Below are 23,858 nucleotides of genomic sequence, written 5' to 3' on the forward strand. Positions count from 1 at the left end.
TAAGTCGATGCACAGTTGGGGATATGTACAGTCGTGGAAGTATGAACGAAGCCCCCCCGATATCGTCACCCCCATTCTAATTCGTAATTTCTCCAAAAACCTAGGGAACATGGCGGACAGCCTAGGGACCCAATCGTTGCTAGTTGCCTACGCAACACTAGCGAGTTCTCCCCTCATGCATTGCACCTTCAACCATGCTCGCACCTCTCCCCCCCCAACTCCAGTAACTTCACATCGTCCCCTCGATCCGCATTCTCGACTTCGGCAGTGTAGCGAGCACTCAACAACGAGTCGAATCGAGAAAAATAGAGAGTATACTCGTGTTCCGCCATCGGCCATTGTCTCTGACATGGAAGCCCAGCAAAATGGCAGAAGTTGTGCAGATGTTTTTGTTCCTATATAAATCAAAGTATCGGCGAAAAGTGTACGATCGCGATGATAAATTACCGTGCAATGTCCCTTACGCGTTGCTATGGGCTGTGATAGTTTGGGCGGCGTTGTTGAAGGGTGCCGCAACAGCATCATCCGCCCCAGAGACAACTTGCGATCTGGACAATTGTGTCAACGGTGATTGTGTCAATGGTAGTTGTTTGTGTCATGATGGATGGCAGGGGCCAGCCTGTCAGTACTGCAGCGGTAAAGTCAGGTAAGTTTTCTCGTTGTTGAATTTTTTGTTTTGGGGTTGTACGTAACTGTCGGGCCCTCCCCTTCTGCACCTGTCCAGCGTGGATGTCAGGTGGTACTCATGTAGGTGTGTAGAGCACATTGGGCTTGCCAAATAGGTCCACCAACTGCCGATCATTCACCCTATTTTGCTCCGCAAATTAATGCGTTTATTGCTGCCACTGCCTCGTGGAGCTTATCAGGTCGTAAATAAACAGAGTCGTATTTGTCACGGCTAATCAGCGGGTGCATGGGCCTTTCTTCCTCCAGTAACATTCTTCTATAGCGATATTTAATCCGGAATCTCTTGACACTCTCGGCGACTTCCCTTTGAACTTCGCAACAGAGTTCCGAGGTCACCATTGCAATAGTTCTTCGTCTCGAGTAACGGTTCTGCGAATCTCCGGAGTGGCATGGGATAACGCTAAGTCTTCACGGCCAGTTAATGATCATGTTATTTTTATCCATTAGAGTGATGGAATTAAGACGGCTGTTATCTGTTTAATAACTGTATTTTTCCTGGGCACTCGGTTTTCCGCCACCTTATGGAGGTGATGGAAAACCATGGACTTTCTATTTACGTCATTCACGTTCGTTCCTTCTCATGTAAATATTTATGAGAGGTTGGTAACATCCTCGGGTGTAGTCATCTGTGATTTTTTTAGGAAAATTACTGGGAGGAGGTTGGGAAATTGCAATAACATTAGCCACACGCATACAGCGTCTTCAAACGGACTGGAAAAATTGAGAATAGAGAGGAGGGTGGGAAGAATTTTTTTTAATCGGTAATAACTCAACATCAATGGAATGAACATCCGTTTTTGTTTTTTCTTATTTTGAAAGTATTTTTTAAGGCTTCATGCAAATCGCATCATCCGCGGGAGAACTATTCATGAAATGATCATTGCACATAACGGGATAATCCACATAAAAGAACAAAAAATAATTCAAACGAATCAAGTTTAATCATTTGCAATTTCATTTCATAAAAATTATTAGGAAATATAACATTAGCCACACACAAATTGCGTAGTCAAATGATCTTATAAATAATACAGAGGAGGATGGGAAGAATTGTTTTTGATCGGTAATAACTCCAAATCAACAGAGTGAATTCCATTTTGCAGCTTATTTTGAAGCCATAAAAAATACCTTCAAAATAAGCCCTGATTCATGCAAATCGCATCATTCGCTCGAGAGCCATTAATGAAATGATCATTGCACATAACGGGATAATCCACATAAAAGAACAAAAAATAATTCAAATGAGTCAAGTTTAATCATTTGCAATTTCTTTTCATGAAAATGATTTGGAGTAGGATAAAAAATCGCAATAACATTAGCCACACGCATGTTGCGCAGTCAAATGATATTAAGAAATAGTCGAGCGGAGTACTAACTCAAAATCAACAGTGAAATTCAGTTTTTTTCTCATTTTGAATGTATTTTTTAAGGCTTCAAAATGAGCCTTGATTCATACAAATCGCATCATTCGGTCAAGAAATATATTGATGAAATCATTATTGCACGTTGGATTACGGAATAATCCACATGAAAGAACGAAAAAGAATTCGGACAAATTCAGTTTAGTCATCTGCAATTTCGTTTCATGATAATGACTAGAAGTAGGATGGGAAATCACAATAACATTAGCCACACGCATATTGCGTATTTAAACGATCTTAAAAAATTGAGAATAGGAGACGAAAGAGTGAGAGGAGCCGTTTTTAATCGGTAATACCTCAAAATCAGCAAAGTGAAATTCAATCTTTGATTTCTTTTTTATTTTAAAGGGATTTTTTAAGGCTTCAAAATGAGCACTGATTCATGCAAATAGCGTTATTCGGTCAAGACATTGATGAAATGATATTATAGCCCATAAAGAGATGATGCGCACAAAAGAATGAAAAATAATTAAAATGAATCCAGTTTAGTCATCTGCATTTTTTTCTACGAAAATGATTCGAAGTAGGTTGAGACATTACAATAACATTAGCCACACGCATATTGCGTATTATAACGATTTCAAAAACTCGAGTATAGAAAAGAGGATGGCAGAACAAATTGTGATCGTGCAGAACTCAAAATCGATAGAATGTAACTCAGCAATTTTTTTTTTCATTTTGAAGATATTTTTTCAAGGCTCTTAGAAAAAAAATGAAATTTCGTGTGCAATAGACTATTAATTTGTAGGAGAATAAGATTGAATCGGATTTACGGAAAAAAATCCTAAAATTTCGGATTTCACTGAAAATTCTATACAATTCCAAATTTTTCAACAGCAGTAAACAACAATTCTCAATTTTCGTGAAATTTTCAATTGAAATATGAATATTCAGCGCCAAATTACGTTGATTTTCCAATTAAGTCAAGTTCCAAGAATATATTTACTTCAATTTTCCTCTTTTCATCAACTTTCAGGGAATAATTCAACTCAAATTTCAACCTGTCATCGATTTTTCTATAAAATTTTGAATATTCAATGACGAAATTCATTGAAATTTCAGTGGAGTACCAAAGATTTCAGCCTCAATTTTTTAACAGTATAATAGAATTAAGAAGAATCCAGTTTGGTCATCCGCAATTGTTTTCCATGAAATTGATTAAAAATAGATTCGAAAATCGCAATAACATTAGCCACAGACTCAAGAATAGGAATGAGAAGAATAAAAGGAACTCGTCTTGATCGAATTCGATGATGAATTTTTATTTCAGTCTAAAAGTATTTCCCAAAGCTCCAAAATGAGCCCATCGATTCCTGCAAACTCGCATAACAAGATGATTCGCCTGCAAGAACGATAAAGAATTAAGAAGAATCCAGTTTGTTGATTGATGCTATTTATATCGATGTCGTATCAAGAATTCGGTGCTTGCCATGCATTGATAGAACACACTCATCCTTTGTCTCCATCCCAGCAATCTTTCCAGTGATTGCCATAATAATCAATCAAGCGATATTGAATATCCCTGTTCATCCGAAATAATTAATCACACAAATGTATCTCTTGTATTGCAGACTGACAGCACCATCCGGTAGCATTCACGATGGCACTGGAAATTACACGACAGACGTTAAATGCTCGTGGTTGATCGAGAGTAGTCCAAATTCCTCCATACGTATGCATATAGAGGAATTTGCAACAGAATGCGGGTGGGATCATTTATACATATACGATGGAGACAGCGTAGAGGCACCACTATTGGGTGTATTTACGGGACTTATGCACAAGGACGGATATCACATACGACGTGTCCCCGAGGTGATTGCACGCTCCGGCAGTGTCTTCCTACATTTTTATTCGGATGTTGCTTATAACATGAGTGGATTCAACATAACGTACAAGATAAATGCATGTCCAAGCAGGTAAACATGATGATTATACCAATAAACATGTCGAAAAATACCATACCACCTCTACTCATTCAATTTTCGAGTTTTTCAAAGTGTCCAGGGTCAAACAATCCTATCAATATTCGATTGAAAAGATTAGGCACACGAAGCTGAAACTAGCAGAATATTCGTCAGCGGAAAATTCAATTGGGGGATATTTAAGTATAGGAGAGTTAAATAATCATATGTACAAATGTTTTTTACGTGTGAAAGAGTTTGCCCTTCTTTCAACTCCATTCATTGTCGAAATTAATTACTGGACATTCAGCACAAATCATTTCGTCATCATTACAATTACTTTTACATCAACCCTTATCAGTACAAAAGTTTCATGATCTGATCAATGAAAAAATGACAATGCAAAAAATTATCCAAAACTCCAGCAGATAAAAATCTCTTAAAAATTTCAATGAACACAAAAATTAATAAAGATTCCACAACTTGAGGGAAAATAATTCAACGGGAAACACGAATGAACATAGCGATTGTTATGTCAAGGAAAACTAAAGTGAAAAATGGTAGAGTGGAGCAAAGTGCAGCGTTTGTGATCGACTTTAAGAAAATCCGAGTACTTTGCCTATTTTTTCTCCAGTGAAAAGCTTCTCTACGGCTGTAGTCGAACATCAAAGCTTTTATTTGAGCCCCATTTGACCCTAATTTTCCGGACATTTTACAATCATTTTATTATTTAAACTTTGCAGGTCTGAATTTGAATTTCGATATTCAACCGTTAGAAAACATTTTACAAATTAAAAAAAAAATTAGAAAGTTTATTTTTGGATGGAGATTGATAAAATCACTAAAAAATTGAAATTTTTGAAAATTACAAGTTGAAAAAAATCGCTTTGCCGAAAGTTAAAAAATTATCAATTATTTATTTATGAACACCGAATCTTAAAAAAAATAATAATGCTGTGCGAAATTTGAATGCCACTGAATACTCATGAATTTTTTCTAATGTTTCTCTCAGAATTTAATTGACAAATTTGCAAAAGATACTGGAATCTCCTTAAATCTTGAAATCTCTGTTTATCCACAGAATATTGATTTCAAATCACTAACAAGCGCTCCACTCTCCCCATCATCCCCCAGACAAATTGCCATTATTGAAACCGAATGCTTAAAAACCTGAAACCATAAACCCCTAATAACTAATGTTCAGGCAAATAATTCACGCCATCAATAATGCCCTAACGAATGAAATAATTAGTAACACGACGACCCCGTAATGAGTAGAGGTGATACCCAATAACCGTGAATGAACATTTAATCAATGTTCCCCATAATGTTCCCAGATACTCTCACATCGATTGCTCTGGTCACGGTGTATGCATCGACGGTGCATGTACTTGTGACCCCATGTGGACAGGTGAGGCATGTGACGCATCAGTGTGTCCAAACAATTGCTCCCACCATCACGACCAGGGCGAGTGCAATCGTGAGAAAAACGAGTGCAACTGTGCCCCAGGTTACAAAGGCTCAGACTGCAGTCAACGAGTTGAGCGTGGCTACTGGGGTACCATACCCTACAAAGACTTTTCACCCGAGGGTTCAGCCAGTCACTGTTCAATCGTATGGCATGACTCACTTTACATCGTAGGCGGTGAGAGTTTTCACCGTTCCAAGATGATTTACGTCTACGATTTTACGGGCAATGTCTGGGAGACACCGCACATTGAGGGAATACGTCCATTGCCCCGCTACTCACACTCATGTGTTCTATTCGGCGACAAGATCTACATGTACGGTGGGGTTATTGAAAATTCCACAGTAACCAATGAATTATGGGCCTTTGACATATCAGCCAAAGTATGGGAGAATGTAACAGTGCGTCATCATTGTAACAACAGAACAATGTGTGGACCACTGAGAGTGGCTGGGCACACAGCTAATCTCGTCCACAGTCACGATAGAAATGAAAAAATGGTCATTATATTTGGCCATTCACCCCAGTACGGCTATTTGAATACCGTTCAGGAGTACTACTTTGGCACGAGAGAGTGGAGAATCGTCGATTCCACTGGTTTTCCTATAAAGGGCGGTTATGGACACAGTGCTGCACACGATCCACTGACAAATCACATTTACGTGTACGGTGGTTATGTATCGGAATCGCAGAATACGCAAGTATTGACGAGTCGTATTTACTCTTATCATCCAAATACACGTGTATGGCGTCTACTGACATCGGCCCCTTCCGCCCGTTTCTTTCACACTGGTGTCTTCGTATCGGACGGTATTATGCTAATATTCGGTGGTAATACGCACAACGATACAATACATTCGCACGGTGCACGTTGTTATTCAGCTGATACAATAGCATACGATGTGACATGTGACTCGTGGCATCAGTTTCCAATGCCACGTGAAATGTCAGATCTTCCAAGGTACGGTCACAGTGCAACGATATTTGGACAATCTATGTACATATATGGGGGCTTTGATGGTCAGATGTTGTCGGATATGCTGATGTATACACCGGGTAGTTGTGAACATTTGACGTCCCAGAGTCAGTGTTTAATATCTAGAACTGGATTGAAATGCATCTGGGACAAGAGGCAGGATCGTTGTGTACAGATAACGAGGAGTTTGAGACAGAAATTGTGGCAGAATGATAATTTGCATGATTCCACTTACATGAAGTGTGTCGATGATACACAGCCCCGTGGTATGACATCGCACAAGGAGCTGTGCAAATTACTGACTGATTGTTCAGCTTGTGTGCAAACTTCTTACGACTGCGTTTGGTGCAGTATGAAGGGATGCGCTCATGAGGTGTGTGGCAGGACACCGAGTGCACCACCACTCACTGGTATCACAAGTCTTGATCAGTGCGAATTGCACACGGGAATTGAGTGTCCTCAATTGCACACGTGTCACGCGTGCTCCAATAATCAGGACTGCGTGTGGTCATGGCCGAATGGCCCTTGCAAACAAATCACCAAGATAAGGGATATCAGTTTTATGAATGGCACTGCTATACAGGCGCAACGGTTGACAATGGACTCGTGTAGGAGTCCATGTGTTAATTACAAACACTGCAGTAATTGCACTGAGAATGATTGCATATGGTGTCAGAATGAGGGAAAGTGTGTTGATAAGAATGCATATCCAGTGAGTTTTCCTTATGGCCAGTGCAGGGAGTGGACGACTAATGGGGCCAGGTGTAGGGCTACGGAGACGGGAAAGGAGTGGTGCAGCTTTTATTCGTCGTGCTTGAATTGCCGATCGGATCCCGAGTGCGGGTGGTGTGATGATGGCTCCAAGACGGGAAAGGGTATTTGTATGCCTGGGGGATCCAGGGGTCCTAATGCTAGAAATGGGGGCTTTTGTCCCATTGAGAGGTGGTTCTTCACGAGCTGTCCAGCTTGTCAGTGCAATGGCCATAGTACGTGTTATGGGAATAGCAGTGACTGCATCAAACCGTGTGGCAATTTGACCAGGGGGGCGCACTGTGATAAGTGCATTCCTGGGTATTTTGGAAGCCCGTTGAATGGGGCCACTTGTCAGCCTTGCTCCTGCAATAATCAGGGTACTGAGTGCACCAGTGAAACTGGAAAATGCTTTTGCACGACTAAGGGCATTATTGGGGATAATTGCGAACGCTGTGACGTTTCTAGTCTGTACCATGGAGACCCCACGAAGGGATCGTGCTTCTGTAAGATTCAGGAATTTCATGATCTTTTGTGAGAGGGGACTATTTATGGATCGAGATGATTATTCTTAATCTAGGTTTCTCTTATTATAAGAATATTTCTTGAGGGAGGTTCTGTCTTGATCTGAGGTATAAATGAGGAAATGTATTTTTGCAATGCACAACAGAAATTTTTGACGCTGTGACGTTTAATCTTCTCAAGTTAGAAAGATATTTTGCATTATTCTCAATAGGAGGGAAATTGCTATTGACTTATGAATAATTTTCTTGATCCAATGTGCGTGAATGAAAAATATTTCTATTCATCTTTCTTCAATTTTTCGCAGACGATTTAGCAATCGACTACCAGTTCACATTCAATTTGAGCAAGAAGGAGGATCGCCATTACAGAGCAATAAATTTTAAGAATTCCCCGTCGAAACCAGACGTCGACGCTGAATTTTCCATAGCCTGCTCTGTACTAGCGAAAATGAATATAACGATAAAGAAAGCCAACAGTCCGGAGAAGCCACTCCTACTTGGTGCCAATTGTACGACGTATAAGCATCGCTTCAGCAAGGCTGACTATAATTTTGGTAGTGAGGATAACACGACATTAACGACGTTTTACGTGTACGTTTATGATTTTCAACCGCCCCTCTGGATACAAATATCATTTTCCCAGTACTCGAAACTCAATCTACAGCAATTTTTCATCACATTCTCCACGTAAGTACGCCGATGTTGTATAAATGGGGAAAGAAGGTGTCATTTCTTGTATTTTTAATTTTTTTTTCATCGGAGGTTCATGTTTATTTTCGATTGCATGCCATACCATCTGCACCCATTTCTATTGATCTAAACCTCAGGCAGTACTAACTTGTAAACTAGAGATTACATGACAACGCACAGGTGCTTCCTTGCTCTTCTACTGGTGGCAGCCATATTATGGAAAATAAAGCAGAAATATGACATGTATCGGAGACGCCAGAGACTCTTCGTCGAGATGCAACAGATGGCCAGTCGTGCCTTCAGCCAAGTCCTGGTGGAGATTGAGAGGCGTGATATTCCACCGGATATTGAGAGAAACGATGCGGAGACCAATAACGTCAGGAAGAAGAAAAAGGTTGGTTGATATTTTAATGATTCAATTTTACTGGGGTACAATAACGTCAGAAAGGAAAAGGGTAATTGGTATTTTAATAATTCAAGCGTCACTGGGTGATCGGTAAATTTATTAACAATAACAAGTCTTCATTTCTGTTGTGATGACAATACGATGATAATATGGGATAATAATCTACGATTCAATGAATTAGACGAGAATGATAAGAGTGACAGGTAATATTACGTTTCCGGTATACTTCGTGGAAATACTTATGTGTATTTCTACTGAATTTACAAAGAATTTTGCCATTGAAAATTTAGAATTTAATGGAAAAATAAATTGAAATTGTTAATTTCGTGTTAGAAAATGCTTGTTTTTCAACAAAAAATGCCAATATTGCATAAAATCCATAAAAGTGGAATGGAAAGTTCATTATGTAATCTCCTGAATTACGATCAATTCAATCAACTCTTCTAGACTTCATTTCAATTAGTCTTCTCTGGCAATATATAAAAGTATATTTAAATAAAGCATTGAATTTCGTCCAATGATTGGACACAGAGAAATATGAACATGAAGAAACCAAAATTCGAAATTTTCAACCATCATCATAAAAATTAAAAAAAATTATGTAGCTATCATAATCATCCTTTAACTTCGACTTAATGGCATTAAAGCAAACATTTTAAACTATGATTAAATTCATTTAGAGCAAGATATTCAAAGATATCCCCGTAATTCTGATTTTCAAAAAATACAAAATTTTTGAAAATTTTCAAATAAATCAAAATAACGATTATTACTATCGCCTTCATCTTCGAACTCGGTCAAAAGGACATCCAAACAATTTTTTAAGCCATCATTCAATCAATTAAGAACATTTTTCTACTTATCGCGGGACAACCGATTTTCGAAAAAATTCGAAAATAGAAAAAAATAATCGATGATTTAAATTTTAATTAATAGTGAACAATTAAATAAAAGCTTTATTACACACGTACACACACAAAAAAAATCTAAAACTTAAATTTGAACGATTAAAAAGCTTCCATTCAGAAGCAAAATAACAATGAACAAAATGACGAATGATTAAAGTACGTATCTGAAAGAATTGCGGGAGGGAATGCTGGCTCCATTCCTTAATAAAGAATTGAGATTTATCAATAAGGAAGTGCCATGTCTTTAAAACCCCGAGTTTACTGAAATCGTTAACAATTAATTAACGCATCACACCGCATTATTCTTCTCATTAAATTTAATTCTCCTGCTGATCCTCAGGATGCTCCAAGTCCAATTGCCCTGGAGCCATGCAGTGGCAATAGAGCAGCTGTTTTATCGTTGCTAGTCAGACTGCCAACGGGTGGTGAGCCTTACACACCAGCAGGTCAGAGTGCTGGTTTAGCAGTTGCATCTGCACTAGTCACCCTGGGCAGTCCAAGAAGGCCTTCACAAGAACTGACAACAAAGGAGCCCAAAAAATCAAGAAAATCCGCCAGTCAACATCCAGATTCAACCTGCATCTAGCGTTGGATGAAGGTAATCACTTTAATCTCCACCATTTGTGCTTTCATATGTATTGGAACATTATTTTATTGTTTTTTAATCCCCGAGAGCAACTGACGTGACCTACTCCTTTGGACAAATTCAAATTTATTCTGTAATCACGAGTGATCTTTTTTATTTCCCGGTATTTTTTTTAGCTTCATCCTTGTTTTTACGAGAGGAAATTATATCATTGTGGCAATGAGGCTTCCATGATTAGTGGGAAGATCAACCTCTACTCGATTCAAATGAAGTTTCTTTTTCAATTAGAATGTTTTTAACCTTCGACTGAATTGATAATTTTGCAGCGTAAATTATCATGTATTTTATGCGTTTTCACATCAATTTAATGGCAATGATTCATCAATTAATTGTTTTCTGCCCGTCAACATATATGTTTGCAGATGTTCATTCTGCTGGGTTAACAATTTTTCTTTTATTCTCTTTCTCGAATTAAACTTTTTTAAGAGTTTAAGAGTTTTGACGTGGACTGGATAAGGCTGATTATCTAGACTGCTTTGAAAAATGGCCCGCCTTAAAAGAAAAACAAAACGGCTACTTACGGTGTAAATGCTCTCTCCCACATACAACATTGTAAATAAACCTACGTGTACCATTTTTGAATGTGCTGGTTAGTGCAGCAATTTGTTGAAACTCGATGGTGATAATCAAAAAAACAGAGAATAAAAGAAATTGGTTGGGAGAATTTGGAGAGTTGGAAAAATTGTACAGTTATGAGAAGAGATAACGAATCAGATCTATTAATTCATTTTATTTCGTGGTATGCTTGGCGGCATGCAAGTGTGAGAGATAACGAATGTATTAACCCTCATTTTTATTTCAATATTTTCGAAATGATAGAGCACTATAAATATTTCAATTCTAAACCAAGGGACTTAAGTAATAGGAAGACATTGAGGGCCTTGCATTTAATAATAAGCTTGACTTAGTATTTCATTTATTCTTCTGCCCCCCCTCGAACAAACATTAGAATAACGTATTAATGCAATTGAACGCTTTATTTTCACCCAGCGTTCTATTGTACGAAAGTATAGTGTCATTTTACCAAAAAAAATCAGAGAATTAAAATTGTTTGTTTTTATTATTGAATTGTATTCCTATTTAAATCATCTGCGCCATCAAAATTATCATTTCACGAATTAACTCGGTTGTCAGCTCGTCTTGTCAATGACATTAACGAATTTGAATAATGATAATTACTCAATGTAGGATAAGTGAAGATGCATTTTTTTCGAAAGTTTAATACTTGTACTTTTTATAACGCGATGTATCGTGCAGAATAAGCAGAGTGTAAAATAAATTATTCCTAAAATTATTGAATTCACTGTAATGCTAGAACATCATTTTTTTGAATTCCTCATTTATTGAAATTGTCCATTCATCTCTGACTAAAATAAATTTTTGAATAGAACCAAAATTGTCATCAATCCACGATGACAACTCGAATTAGTGTAAGAATAGAGCAGTAAATTATTTCAATTAGTCTTCTCTGGCAATGTATAAAAGTATATTTAAATGAAGCATCGAATTTCGTCCAATGATTGGACACATAGTCGTCAGAATTTGGGAATTTCTCCTTCATTTTTGAGTAAGAAACTCCTGAATAATGTCAAAGTCCCAATGCGATACCATTAAAATAAACGGGATACAATAACACAGTGACAATGTTGTCCATGTTGATTTTATTTTTGTGAGAGAACAACTTGTGAATCCTAAAATTGTAGAGTGGCTTTTTCACACTGATGCAATGAGTAATTTTTTTGTGATAAATTTGAGACATCTGAAAAAAATATCAAGTGAGAACAACAGTAACAACCCTGATTACACGACAGAATTCCACAGAATGCGGATGTCGTCGATCGCAAAAACGAGACTGACCCCATTTTATAGATATTTTGATGCTGATTTGAAATTTCTGTTGTAACATCTTTTCAGCACGTCGAATTTTCGTGAAAAAAAAATGGTGAAGTGTTAAAAAGGGGCTGAAAGGGGCAATTAAAAAAAATTACAAAAAGGTGAATTTAAACGTACTTTTTTCAGAATAAATGACTTAACGAAAACAATGACTTAATGAAAATGCAATTTGTTTAGTACGTTTAGGTTCATCCCAATTGGTTGAGTCGAAGTGAGTGAAAAAATCTCGAAAAAGTCAAAATTTCATGATTCTTCTTGTAAAATTAAATGATCGGAAGTTGGTTGCGCACACTTTGATGCACGCCAATCTCAAATCTATTTACAGACGTGTATTAACCTTGTGCGTTAATGTCATTATTTTTCAACTTTATTTCAGCAACTAAACCTCTCAACATTTGAGGGTGATTTCTCATAAGAGCAATTAACTCGTTTTGACTCAACCAATTGGGATGAAATCGAATCTACTAAACAAATCGCATTTTCATTAATTCATTTTTTTTTTCTGGGAAAAACTGCGTCCAAATTCACAAATAATGTTTTTTTACAAATTTTTCAAATTGTTCATCTTACCCATTCTTAAACATTTCAACATTTTTTGCTTAATTTAAAATCAGCATTAAAATATTTATATGATGGAGTCGGTTTCATTTTCGAGAACCGTGTTATTCTTGCCCAGATCAGAGAGACTTCAGATAATATCAATTTTCAATTGAAAATAACCACCAATCACTTCCGTAATGGAAAATGCCATGTTTTTACAATCCCGAATTTGATGAAATCGTTGACATTAATACATCACACCACATTATTTGCCGCATTGAATCATTTATATATAGACACATACACAGAACACATCCTCGATCATAGGATACCCAACAAAAGAACAAAAAAAAACAAAAAAAATATATTGAACATATATTTTCATTCAATTGTGTATTCAGCTCGATCTAGTCTGTAACGATGAACAAAATGATGAATGATTGAAGTACGTATGTGAGAGAATTGGTACAGAGGAGTGATGGAGGTGTAGGAATTAGATGAGACATGAAGGACGAATTGGCAGGGGGAAGAACGAAATATAGAGTATCTAGCCAGTCTCGAAGAAAGTTGAGATCGAAGAAAGTTGATTTCATGATTTTGGAAAATAACACAGCGAGAAAATTTCGTAGAGAAGCCTTGTGCATTCGCTGAATATTTTCCTGTGAACATTTCGCAACTTTTCTGCGCGTTTTTCCATAGTAGTGTTCAAGAGAAAATATTGCATAGCAAAAATCAACAGATATTAATTTTTTATACAACTAATTCTGTTGAGATTGCTTCCATAGAAAATTTTCTGTTCAACTTCTCCAAGTTTTTTGCTTGAATTTTTTAGTAAGAGAAAACAAAATGAAGGAATTTCTATAGAAAAAGAGTAATTTCAATGGAATAAGTTGTTTGGAAAAATGAAAGTCCATCGATTTTTTTAATAAAATATTCTCTATTGAATATTTTCTGCTTTAAAAATTCACAGAAAAGCAGACGAATGTTTTAAAGGAAATCTAACAGATTTTTTTTACGAATGTGGTGAATTTTTCTATGAAATTTTTTCGTGTGTGGACTAGAGTGGCTAAATACTGTGGAGCCAAATTGATTAGGGGCGAATGTTCAATGCAGCTCAAACATTAAAAAGACTGGCGAATTGTTCCAATAAACGTTATTAAATTGACAGGAAAAGATGATTGAACTGAATAATTAAAAACTCAGCCATATTTTTGTCCCAGATTGTATAGACACTGAGTGAGTGTAAATTTAATTCGAGTATGATTCTGTGTGACTGATGAATATGTATTATAAATGCAGATATTGTTTAAATAAAAATTGATATATTAAAAGTGTTGAATATTACTCACCTGCACCCAGGTAGACCAACTCTTCCCATTATTTAATCATTTTTATTGATACTAACATGAGAATAATATTTGTCACTAATAATAATGATAAAATTATTGCCACGACCTCAAGCACTTAATCTTTCATATGAAAGATATCCCAGTACCTCGTAATGTTTCTTGAAACCCACAATAGAGAAGGGTGGGATCAAATGGACACTAAATTTTCTTTAAATGTTCAAAATTGAGAAATTATTTGATCAATTGAGCTCAATCTGCACTCATCACAAAGAGAAATAATTAGTATTTACAAACAAAAAGATATCCCGTTTCATTAACCCTTTAATGAATTATTAACATTTCAGAAGAAGCAAGTGCTCACATTGACCCACTCTCCGATAAATTTGCACATTTTGAATCATAAAATTTCACTCAAATTATATTTTTGAAAAAAATTTACTCTTTTAAAAACTTCTGTTCTTATTAACAAACCTCTATTAAAAAAATCGGTGAAACATTGTGTTATGCTGGATTTAGAAATATTTCCAGTTTATTTGAATAAACAAATAATAATAATAACGATAATAATGAATGATACTTCTTTTTTTATCTTCAACGAGAAGTTTTTATTCATGCGTTAGAAAACATGTTAGAAATCAGAAAAAAAAATTAGAAAGTTTACTTTTGGAGGAAAATTAATGAAGTCATTGGAAAATGGCTATTTGTGAAAATTACGAGCAGTTTTTATGAATAATTTATAAACAATCAATTTTCCACCCCAAAAATCATTTATTTGTTGATAATAATTTATTCATATTCAGAATTCTACCAGAAATCGATTTCCTGCCAAAAAAAAATAGGTTTCCGGAACTTTAAACAATTTCAATAATCTTTTTATAAACAACGAATGTATAAAAAAATAATAACGTGCAAAATGTAACTTGAATGACGCCGAATATTCATGAATAGAATACATTATTCATTGATGCTACTATTACAGTTTTACATCTTCAGAATATTCCTGATTTTTTTTTATTTTCCGCAAGCAATTTAATTGATAAATTTGACGATAGCAAATGGTTGAGTCCACAGTGTACTCTATACCAATTTACAAAACATATGAATATCCTTAAATCGAAAGACAATACGAGCGAATATTATCTCATTTTTTAATGAACAAATAAATCCATAACGATCATAAATAATATGCATAAACCACTAGCCAATTCTTGCGCGCTCCGTTTCTTAACACCATAAAATATTTAAACTTTCAAAAACCTCTCTCGCAATTACGAATAAATCCACCAATATTTCGATAAAAAAGGTACATAAATTATTCAACAACAACGGTGGTAATCGCAATTTCCAATTATAAAATCAACCCCTTCACAAATCACTTTTCAAATTCCCTCGTTCTTCCACTGTCCCTGCGCCTTCGCTCGCCGAAAAGCCGTCCCTTCAAAGCCGCTCCAAACCCCCAAAATTGAATACCCGCCACTCTCCTAGTTACCGCCTCCCCCGCGAGATGGCACTAGCCTTACAATTTCCACGGAACGTCGGGGTGGGCGTCCCCAGCCGCCGCAGTTCACCAATCACGAAGCCGAGTGCCCAGGCGTCAGTTGGCCATTATTATGGTTCACCGTTTTTCGAACTGTTTCGAACGACACACAGTCCCCCCCCCCGTAAGTGTACAACCACAGTAACCCACGCGCAGTTCTGTTAATGACCCCGTGCGCTCGAGATGGCCAATAGAAAATTCCCAAACTCTTCCTCCAATTGTCAATTCCCTCGTGCCCCAAACACAAAACTTTCCCCCGCAATCACGTGTCCCATGCATTGTTGTGCCGTGACAGTATTGAAAGTGAGGTTATGTAACATTCTTTAGTGAAACAGAAACAATTCCTCCAAAAATCGTGCAAAGTTCCCTGACATGTGCAAAATCCCGAACTAATAGTGATCAAGAATTGACAAGTGGTGACTACAGGCCCCAGTGAGTGCAATGAAATGACGTGACCAATTCCCTAATTTATTTACACCTTATTAATTTTTATTCATAAAAAAATCAGTGAGTGGTGTTGTCGTCACTGGAAATAAATTCCTCAGCGATCAGTCCTGGACAGTGCATCCACCGTGCGCCTCTGAAGCTCCCCCTGGTAATAGTACCGTCCCCCCTCCCCCGCCGACAACTGTCTCCCTTCAGCCCGCACACTGTCCCGTTTGTCGAATTTCCATTGTCCCTCTTTCTCGGACGCGAGCGTGGCGGCACGCTGCTCTCGCGTACAACTACCTGTTGTGACGTTCAGCGTACACTCAATTCGACGCTGCACTGTGTACCGAGCGTTCCAGTGAAAATAATCCGCCTGGAGGGGGACTTTCCGACGTAAAACCCCCCCCCGGAATAACTTCCAACCAAGAGTTAATTATTAACAAAGTATGATCCGCAGGAATAACGATTGATTATTCAAATATTTCATTTGAACCGATTAAAGCGGCGAAAGGCCGAGGGCCGGGGGTCTCTCTCGATGCCCCACTCCTCTTATTCTCGACCCGCGCCACGGCTATGGGCCACTCTTATCGAGAGACGAGAACTTAGTCTAGCGCTGCGCTCGTGCCCCGTACCATCGGGTTAAACTGTCGCGGGCATAAATCAAACTGACGTAAACAATTCACAGTTATTTCGTTGTTTCACGTGATTCCACAGTCTGCAGAATCTCAGACCTTGACAAAATGAACTTATCGATGTTAAAAGCAGAGACAATAAATTGAAAAAAATACCACGCGTAATGTTGCAATAACAACAAACGAGAGTTAACAAGTGAGTGAAGGCTGGATGAATAATTTGCGCAAGCGTACTGTCAATGTGAAGTTACCACTTGGCGGGTGATACAAAAATATCGCACGTAGTTTGTTCCATTTGAGTAGTGAATGAAATGTCATGGGTTTATGAATGCACGACAAATGTCAGTCGACAGGAAGTTGATTGTAGCTGCGTGTGAGAGGATGCTCGAGAGGGCGGGTAACGACGAAGAAGAAGAAGAAAATATCGAGTTAAAGGCCAGAATAAATAGGCGATAGTGAATTATTGATTGATTAATTAAAAACTGAGGTGTTTTCACTGCGCTGGCTTACGCTGCAGTGGATCTAGGGGGCTGTATGGAGGCCGGGGGGCTCCTGCCCCATCAGCCCTCGCAAGGCCCCCCCGGCACAGGCACGGGTAGTGCCCAAAATATTTGTCTCGGTGGACAACAGCGTCGTGTCACTAGTCAATCACCGGTGCACACGGGACTCGAGCAATTGAATTCGGCTGGCCAATTGGCATTGACGAGTCAGCAGCAGTTGCAACATCTGCAGCAACAAATGGGTCAGGCACCGAATATGGGTGAGATTATCACCCCGAAAAAACAATTGGCTGTTGATCGGTTGAGACGGAGAATGGATGAGTACCGAAGGCACCAGACCAACGTCACCCCCAGGTTTGAGCAGAGCTTCAATGGTTTGTGCGAGCAAGAGTCCCAGGGGACGCTGCTCCTCAAACAGAGATTCTTTGACAACAAGGCCAAGAGACAAGCGAAGAAAGCTGATAAGAAGCAGAATGAGGCTGTTGGCCTATCCAGTGTTCACGTGGTGAGTTATTTATCCTCATTTTTTTTTTTTTTTCACTTCCACTTCTTTATTCTTCTCTGGTACTTTTCCTTATTACGAGTATACCGAGTTATCGCGACAGATCTCAAGAGCTTGGGGTTATTGTATATAATATTTCCTCTGTTTTATTCGAAATATTATGAGAGCAGTCGAGCTCGTACGTGAGAGTATTCGTAAGCCACTTAACTGGAACCTTCTCGGTGGCACATGGAGGAGTGTGTTTTTCTTGGAAATCTCGGGACATACGCCACGATCGTGTGTTGATGAAGCACAGAGGGTTCTCCATTCCCCCCTCCCCCCTCCCATCCACCCGCCCCCTGGGCTTTGTAAATATGCTCTTGTGAAAGAAAGAACAAGTTCAGTAGACCGATCGCTCTTTTTTGTCTCTTGCTTTTCTCTCTTGGTCTTCTTCGCTCTGCCTCCCCCGGGTGTGCCCCTGTGCCCGCAAAATCTTTCATTTTTCTTTCTACCGGTGTGTCATGTGAAACCTGCCTGGAGCTGCATACAACCCCTCATATACCTACCTGCGAGTGAACTTCTTCAATCGCTTTTGAGGGATTTTGTCGTCGAAAGACACCGGGGAAAAAATCGGTTGAATTTTAAACTTCCATCCATTTCTCGCTGTCTCTGAGGTTTTTCTGGATAATTTGGGGATGAAATAGATATAAATCTTTGGGTGTGGGTTGATGGCTGGGCGAAGGGACCCACATTTGAAATTCTAATTGATGCATCGAACGATACTCCTGAGTTACGAATAGTTTCACTGAGGTTATTCTAAAGTTTGGTTCATTGTTGTTTTGAAATAGGAAATGATTTTAATGGAGGTCATTCACTTGGATGTTTAATACGATTTTCAAAGAATTTTACGATTGACAGATTTCTATTTTTTTAAGATTTCATTTTCCTTTTATTGATTCTGTTCATTGGATTAAATACTTGAAAGGTTAAATTGCAAGAGTTTTATCTAATTCATTCTATGATTTGTTTTTTTAATGTGGTATTGAAAGTCTATGTGAATGTTAAAGTTGGTTGAAATTTAAAAATTTTTAAATTTGTTTGGTTGTATTATTTATCAGTAGATATAATTTGATTTTAAGATTGATCCTGGGAATTTTTATCGTGTTTAATTTCCACTGAAATTTGCGGAAATATTGCCATTGAAAAATCTAATATTCCGTTGATTTTCTGTTCGATTGATCTGAAAATCAATAAAATACTTGATTTTTCGGTTAAATTATTCTGTGAAAATTCACAAAAATCACGAAAATTCAGGGAAAAATTGAAAATTCATGTCATTTTGTTCCTGAATATCCATGTTCCATTAAAAATGAATCATGAATTTCTTTGAATTCTACCTAAAACATGAAATTTCATAATCATTTTTCCCTAAATCCTATTCAATGTCACTCCCATGGAAATTCCTACTCTATTTTCCATGAAATTTCAACAAATTTCTAACAGTGTATGAAATCATTCGAAGTCAATTGCAATCATGAAATCGTCGATTTCATTTCCTCTCGAAATCACTGAAATCAGCCCTGAAATCACGTGAAGTCGGTTTCATTTCGAAATCATGGTGTCACTTAATCAAGGAGTGGAGTAGCTCCTCGGGTTTGGAAATATTTACACATAGTGGATGAGTTTCACGTTCATTCATAATCGATGGAAAGTATCGTGAGAATTGTTGATTTTCCACGTTAGAAACTCTCGAGTTTTGTGCCATGGTGATCCAGATTCCAGTCCGGTCGCTTCTACCATCACGATTGACACTTTCTTCACGGTATACGGTTCAACACGTTTTTACCACAATTTTATTCTAATGTTTGTGGAAATTTTTTTTCCTAGGAATTTGTCTTCGATAATCGCGGGAAGAAACATAAAACAAAAATATGGACATTCCTTTCACATTTCGCGTGTCGCGTGGATAGGAAATATAACTTTGAATTTTAAGTAAAAATTGTTGAAGTATTCGAGAGAAACCACGGGAGAGTTCTTGACAAGTTTAATTAATTCATGGGCATTTTCAATAGAATTGGTTACGTAAAAATCCAACAATTTTTGTAAACATCCATACAACTGAGAATTTTAGTTGAATATAGTTATGTAAATCCCTGAAAATTACGACTATTGTCCTGGATTTCCAATGTATTCATTCAATCTAATGCAATGTTTATTTTTCACAATAAATTTCTAATCATTACAAAAATTTCTACACTTCTAACGAGAAATCTTCGTAGATTGCAACATAAATAATAGAATAATCAATCAATTTCATCTCAATTTTGATTGATGTCAGATCGTTAGAAATTAAGTTGTAACTGTCAATCAAATTTCAACAATGTAGCAATACTCATTAAGTTTAATAACACAGAAAGTCCTTTCCTGCTCCATAAGTTTTCTTTAACTTTCCGAACATTTTACCATGATTTTATTATTTAAACTTTGCAAGTCTGAATTTCAATCTTGTTATTGAACCGTTAGAAAACATTAAAAAATCTGACAAAAAACAATTAGAAAATTCACTCTTGGGAGAAGATTGATAAAATAATTAAACAGTGACAATTTTTGAAAATTACGATCATTTTCTATAAATAATTTATAAACAATTAATTTTTCACCATAAAAATCATGTTCTCGGAATCCTAACAAATTTATTCCTAACAAATATATTCAGAATTTTACAAGAAGTTCAATTCATTCCTAAAAAAATAAAATTTCCCAAACTTTCAATTATTTAGTTAAAAAACGAATCTTTAAAAAAATTATAATTCTGTGCAAAATGTAATTTGAATGACGCAGATTATTCACGTTTTTTTTCAAGTGTTTCTCACGCAATTTAATTGATAAATTTAATGAGTGAAAATGGTTGAATTGATAGTGCGGTACCAAATTGTACCAAACTGTAAAAGGTCCCTGGATATCCTCAACAATAATTACTGAAATTTCCACAATTTCCATTAGAAATTAACCCATCTCTCAACAACAACATTGAAATTTAATGACAATGAGTTGTAGTTAACACTTGCAAGATTTTCCCTCCGATCCAGGAGTAAATTTCAAAGAGGCCACATACACTCACACCCTCAATCACGTTATGATCGCAAAGGTTCGTTCGATGGTTCGCATTACAATCCATTAGTCAGCCGCCCACTGGCAATTTACGACTTAAAATCGACTGCAGTTGAAACCCTCCTCATTCCCTGGTATATGGGTCCCATCTCTCGTTGCATCTGTGATTTTGTCTGAATCATTCAGCTCCAAGTGCGATTTTAAACTCCGATAAATTCTCTTTACGATCCCCCAAGAAAATAACAAAAATCCATAACACGATTACATATTATTTGCACCACATCAATGGGCTTCTTGTAAGAAACATCGTTCATAATCCACTCCCATGAATCATAAACCATTGAAATGGTGCCGAACTGAATACCCATAGCGGCTATAATTTGATGGGCAACTCGTTTAGCGCGGGTGGCATGTCCGGAGACTCTTCATGGCCTTCTGGGTGGTCAAGCCAGAGTGAATTCCATCCCGTCGTATAATGGCCTTCCCCAGAGGCATTCCGCGAGTCAGTAAAAGATCCATACAAAATCCTCGCAGTATTACCAATTCCCGCTCACATCCAACACCTTTCACTCATCGCCAAATTAATCAAGAGAGCGCACCAATTACTCCATTACCGAACATCAACGGGTCATTTCAGAATTAAAACGATTACATGTTGTATCAGCGAAAAATTACGTATATTTCTCGTAAATTCGCATTTAAAAATGCGTGACAAAGTGAAAAGTTAATCCTCCTCTCAACATTTTGCCCTCTGATTACCAAAATTCTTCTCTCCGTGTACATAATCTCGTTAGTCTCCACTCTCTCCCCTCTTTCTTCCGAGAGTTCTAGGCCTCAGTTAGTGAGAGTGGCCCAACGTGAAGGAGAGGGGTGTTAAATTCCGTCCGGATGACGCATTCCGTGAAACTTCTACAGTCTCTAAACGCATCTTTTGTGTCAAGAAAACAGAGGCCCTTGTAGACAGAACAAAAACAAAAGGAGAGAACCAAAAAAGAAAAATTATCTCTGTCTCATCTTATTGAGAATAGACTGTTCGTTGAAATTTCCCTGGAATTGGAGAATTTAAAAGGGGAGGGAGAACTGAGTTGAGGGGAAAGTCAAATCAGGCTGGAATAAGACGCTGATCAGTAAAAATTGGTTTTGATTCTGTTTTGGATCAAAAATGTAACGCTTGTTTGGATTCGCGCTTGATCAAAATGCTAGGATCCAATTTTCCTGATCATTACCAAATGCGATGTGGATTTCGTCCGGATTTGACTGATCAGAATATCCACTGTTTGAAAAAAATTTGACTTTCAATGTCAGGAGAGTGACATTGAATTGGATTTGGGTGAAAAAAATCATGAAATTTCATATTTCTCTGAAAATTCAATGAAATTCCAAATTTTTGAGCGGCAGGGTGACAAGAATTCCCAAATTCACTCGAATTTTCTACCAAAATGGAAATATTTAGTACTGAATTACACTCAATTTTCAATTGATTGAAAATTCAAGCATATATTTACCGCAATTTTCGTGATTTCTATTAATTTTCAAGGAACGATTGAACTGAAATTTACAGCTTCCACTGAGTTTTCCAAAAAAATTGGAATTGTCAATGTCGAATTTTCAGTGGAATTATAATGAAAAAAGTGCAGATGTGACAAAATGCTCGTTAGTTTCCATCTATATATACCTGACCCTCAAATTTCGAGTAATGAAATAATGAATGATAATAATTAATAAATAAAATGATGAATGATAATTCAATTCTATTAAAAAGTTCGCCGATCGAACCCTTAAGGCATGACTGAAATAAAAATAATTGTCAATTTGCAATTTCATAAAGAATTTTTAGTCATTTTCGCTCGTGTCTGACGCAGCTCAACTGTGACGGTGATTTTGCATACAAAATTCGGTCAGGGTCAGAAATCGCTCATTTAAATGTGACCCGACGCGAAGGAAAAATGACAGTCATTCCACATCTTTAGAGAGAAGTTAATCAGTGAACCGCGAAAGTGAGCTAAATAACAAATGAGCAGATGTTTCAAATGGTTCAATCTTTTTGACAATATCACTTGGATTTTACTGTTATACTCATGCCTTGAACTTTCGTGTTTCATATTTAACATTTATCATACTACGATTTCTGTTAATTTCACATACTAGCCCAAGAGTCTCCCCAATGGATGCAACAAGTCTATGACTTATTCAACAGCCATTTACCATTACTCATGATACAATAAAAATTTCCAAAAAATGTACCGGAAATTTAATCTAAAATTTTCAACAGTGAATTCAGATATTCCCTTCAGACTTTTTTCACCTCCCGACGCGAAAGTCTAATCAAGAAATTCTGACCAGTGAAATTTCCACTCGGGAACTTCACTCCCCCGGCATTCCCCTGTACGTTTCTCTTTGGAATTGTGGACGGTCGGGGAAGCCACTACCGCACGTTGCGCATTCATTTATAAGTCGCGTGGATCCGCAGCGTGCGCACGCGGCACTCGTCAGGCCATCATACGATTGTTGAACGACTAGTGTGCGTGGCGAGAGCATGTTACCACTGTACACACGGCACTCAGGATGCGCGTGTGTTATCCATGGAGAGCGCTCTGTTGTGTGCGCTGTTGCCTCTTCCTCTCTCTCTCTCTCTCTCTCTCTCTCTCTCTCTCTCTCTCTCTCTCTCAGTCTCCTTTTTCCATATAAACTCGTACGCTGACTCTCAGCTGGCTGCACTATACCAAGAGGTTCTCAAACATTTGTTTCCATTCTTCCCTCGTATACTTTAAATTCAACATGTTACAAATCCGCTGCTTGTCGCGAGTGGGAGGGAGAAGGCACGAGATTGTGGAGCCACTTCTAATCGATTCCACTGGAGGGATTCGGGAGATTGAGATGCAATGCACTGAAACATTTTTAATAATCACTTGGGACAAGTTTTTCGGGCCATTTGTCCTGCGTTTTATCACGAAAAAGGCGTTACGGGGAGTTGGGAATAACGCAACGTGCCCTCCCCCCCCCCCT

General features: G+C 37.5%; 2 protein-coding genes across 3 annotated transcripts in view; both read left to right on the forward strand.

Annotated features, from left to right (window-relative positions):
* The first annotated feature begins 277 nt into the window (after positions 1-277).
* Positions 278-11,674, forward strand: LOC107038699 (attractin). 2 transcript variants are annotated; one of them, XM_015257943.1, is made up of 6 exons: positions 278-646; positions 3,680-4,027; positions 5,350-7,712; positions 8,036-8,417; positions 8,580-8,814; positions 10,075-11,674. In XM_015257943.1, exons 1-6 carry the CDS (start codon positions 366-368, stop codon positions 10,318-10,320), a joined length of 3,855 nt encoding a protein of 1,284 aa, XP_015113429.1. In that variant the 5' UTR covers positions 278-365; the 3' UTR covers positions 10,321-11,674. The 2 variants fall into 2 exon arrangements, with proteins under 2 accessions (XP_015113429.1, XP_015113430.1); XM_015257944.1 differs by having other exon boundaries at positions 8,601-8,814.
* A 5,620-nt stretch (positions 11,675-17,294) lies between these two features.
* The window catches only part of LOC107038676 (neurogenic protein mastermind), an 84,256-nt gene continuing 77,692 nt past the window's right edge, over positions 17,295-23,858 (forward strand). The window contains exon 1 of the mRNA XM_015257902.1: positions 17,295-17,765. Coding sequence (XP_015113388.1) covers positions 17,295-17,765 — 471 coding nt within the window. The remainder of the gene's footprint in view (positions 17,766-23,858) is intronic.

The sequence above is a fragment of the Diachasma alloeum genome, unplaced genomic scaffold (genome assembly GCF_001412515.2).
Source record: "Diachasma alloeum isolate Michigan unplaced genomic scaffold, Dall2.0 Dall_scaffold_00286, whole genome shotgun sequence".
Taxonomy (NCBI): Eukaryota; Metazoa; Arthropoda; class Insecta; order Hymenoptera; family Braconidae; genus Diachasma; species Diachasma alloeum.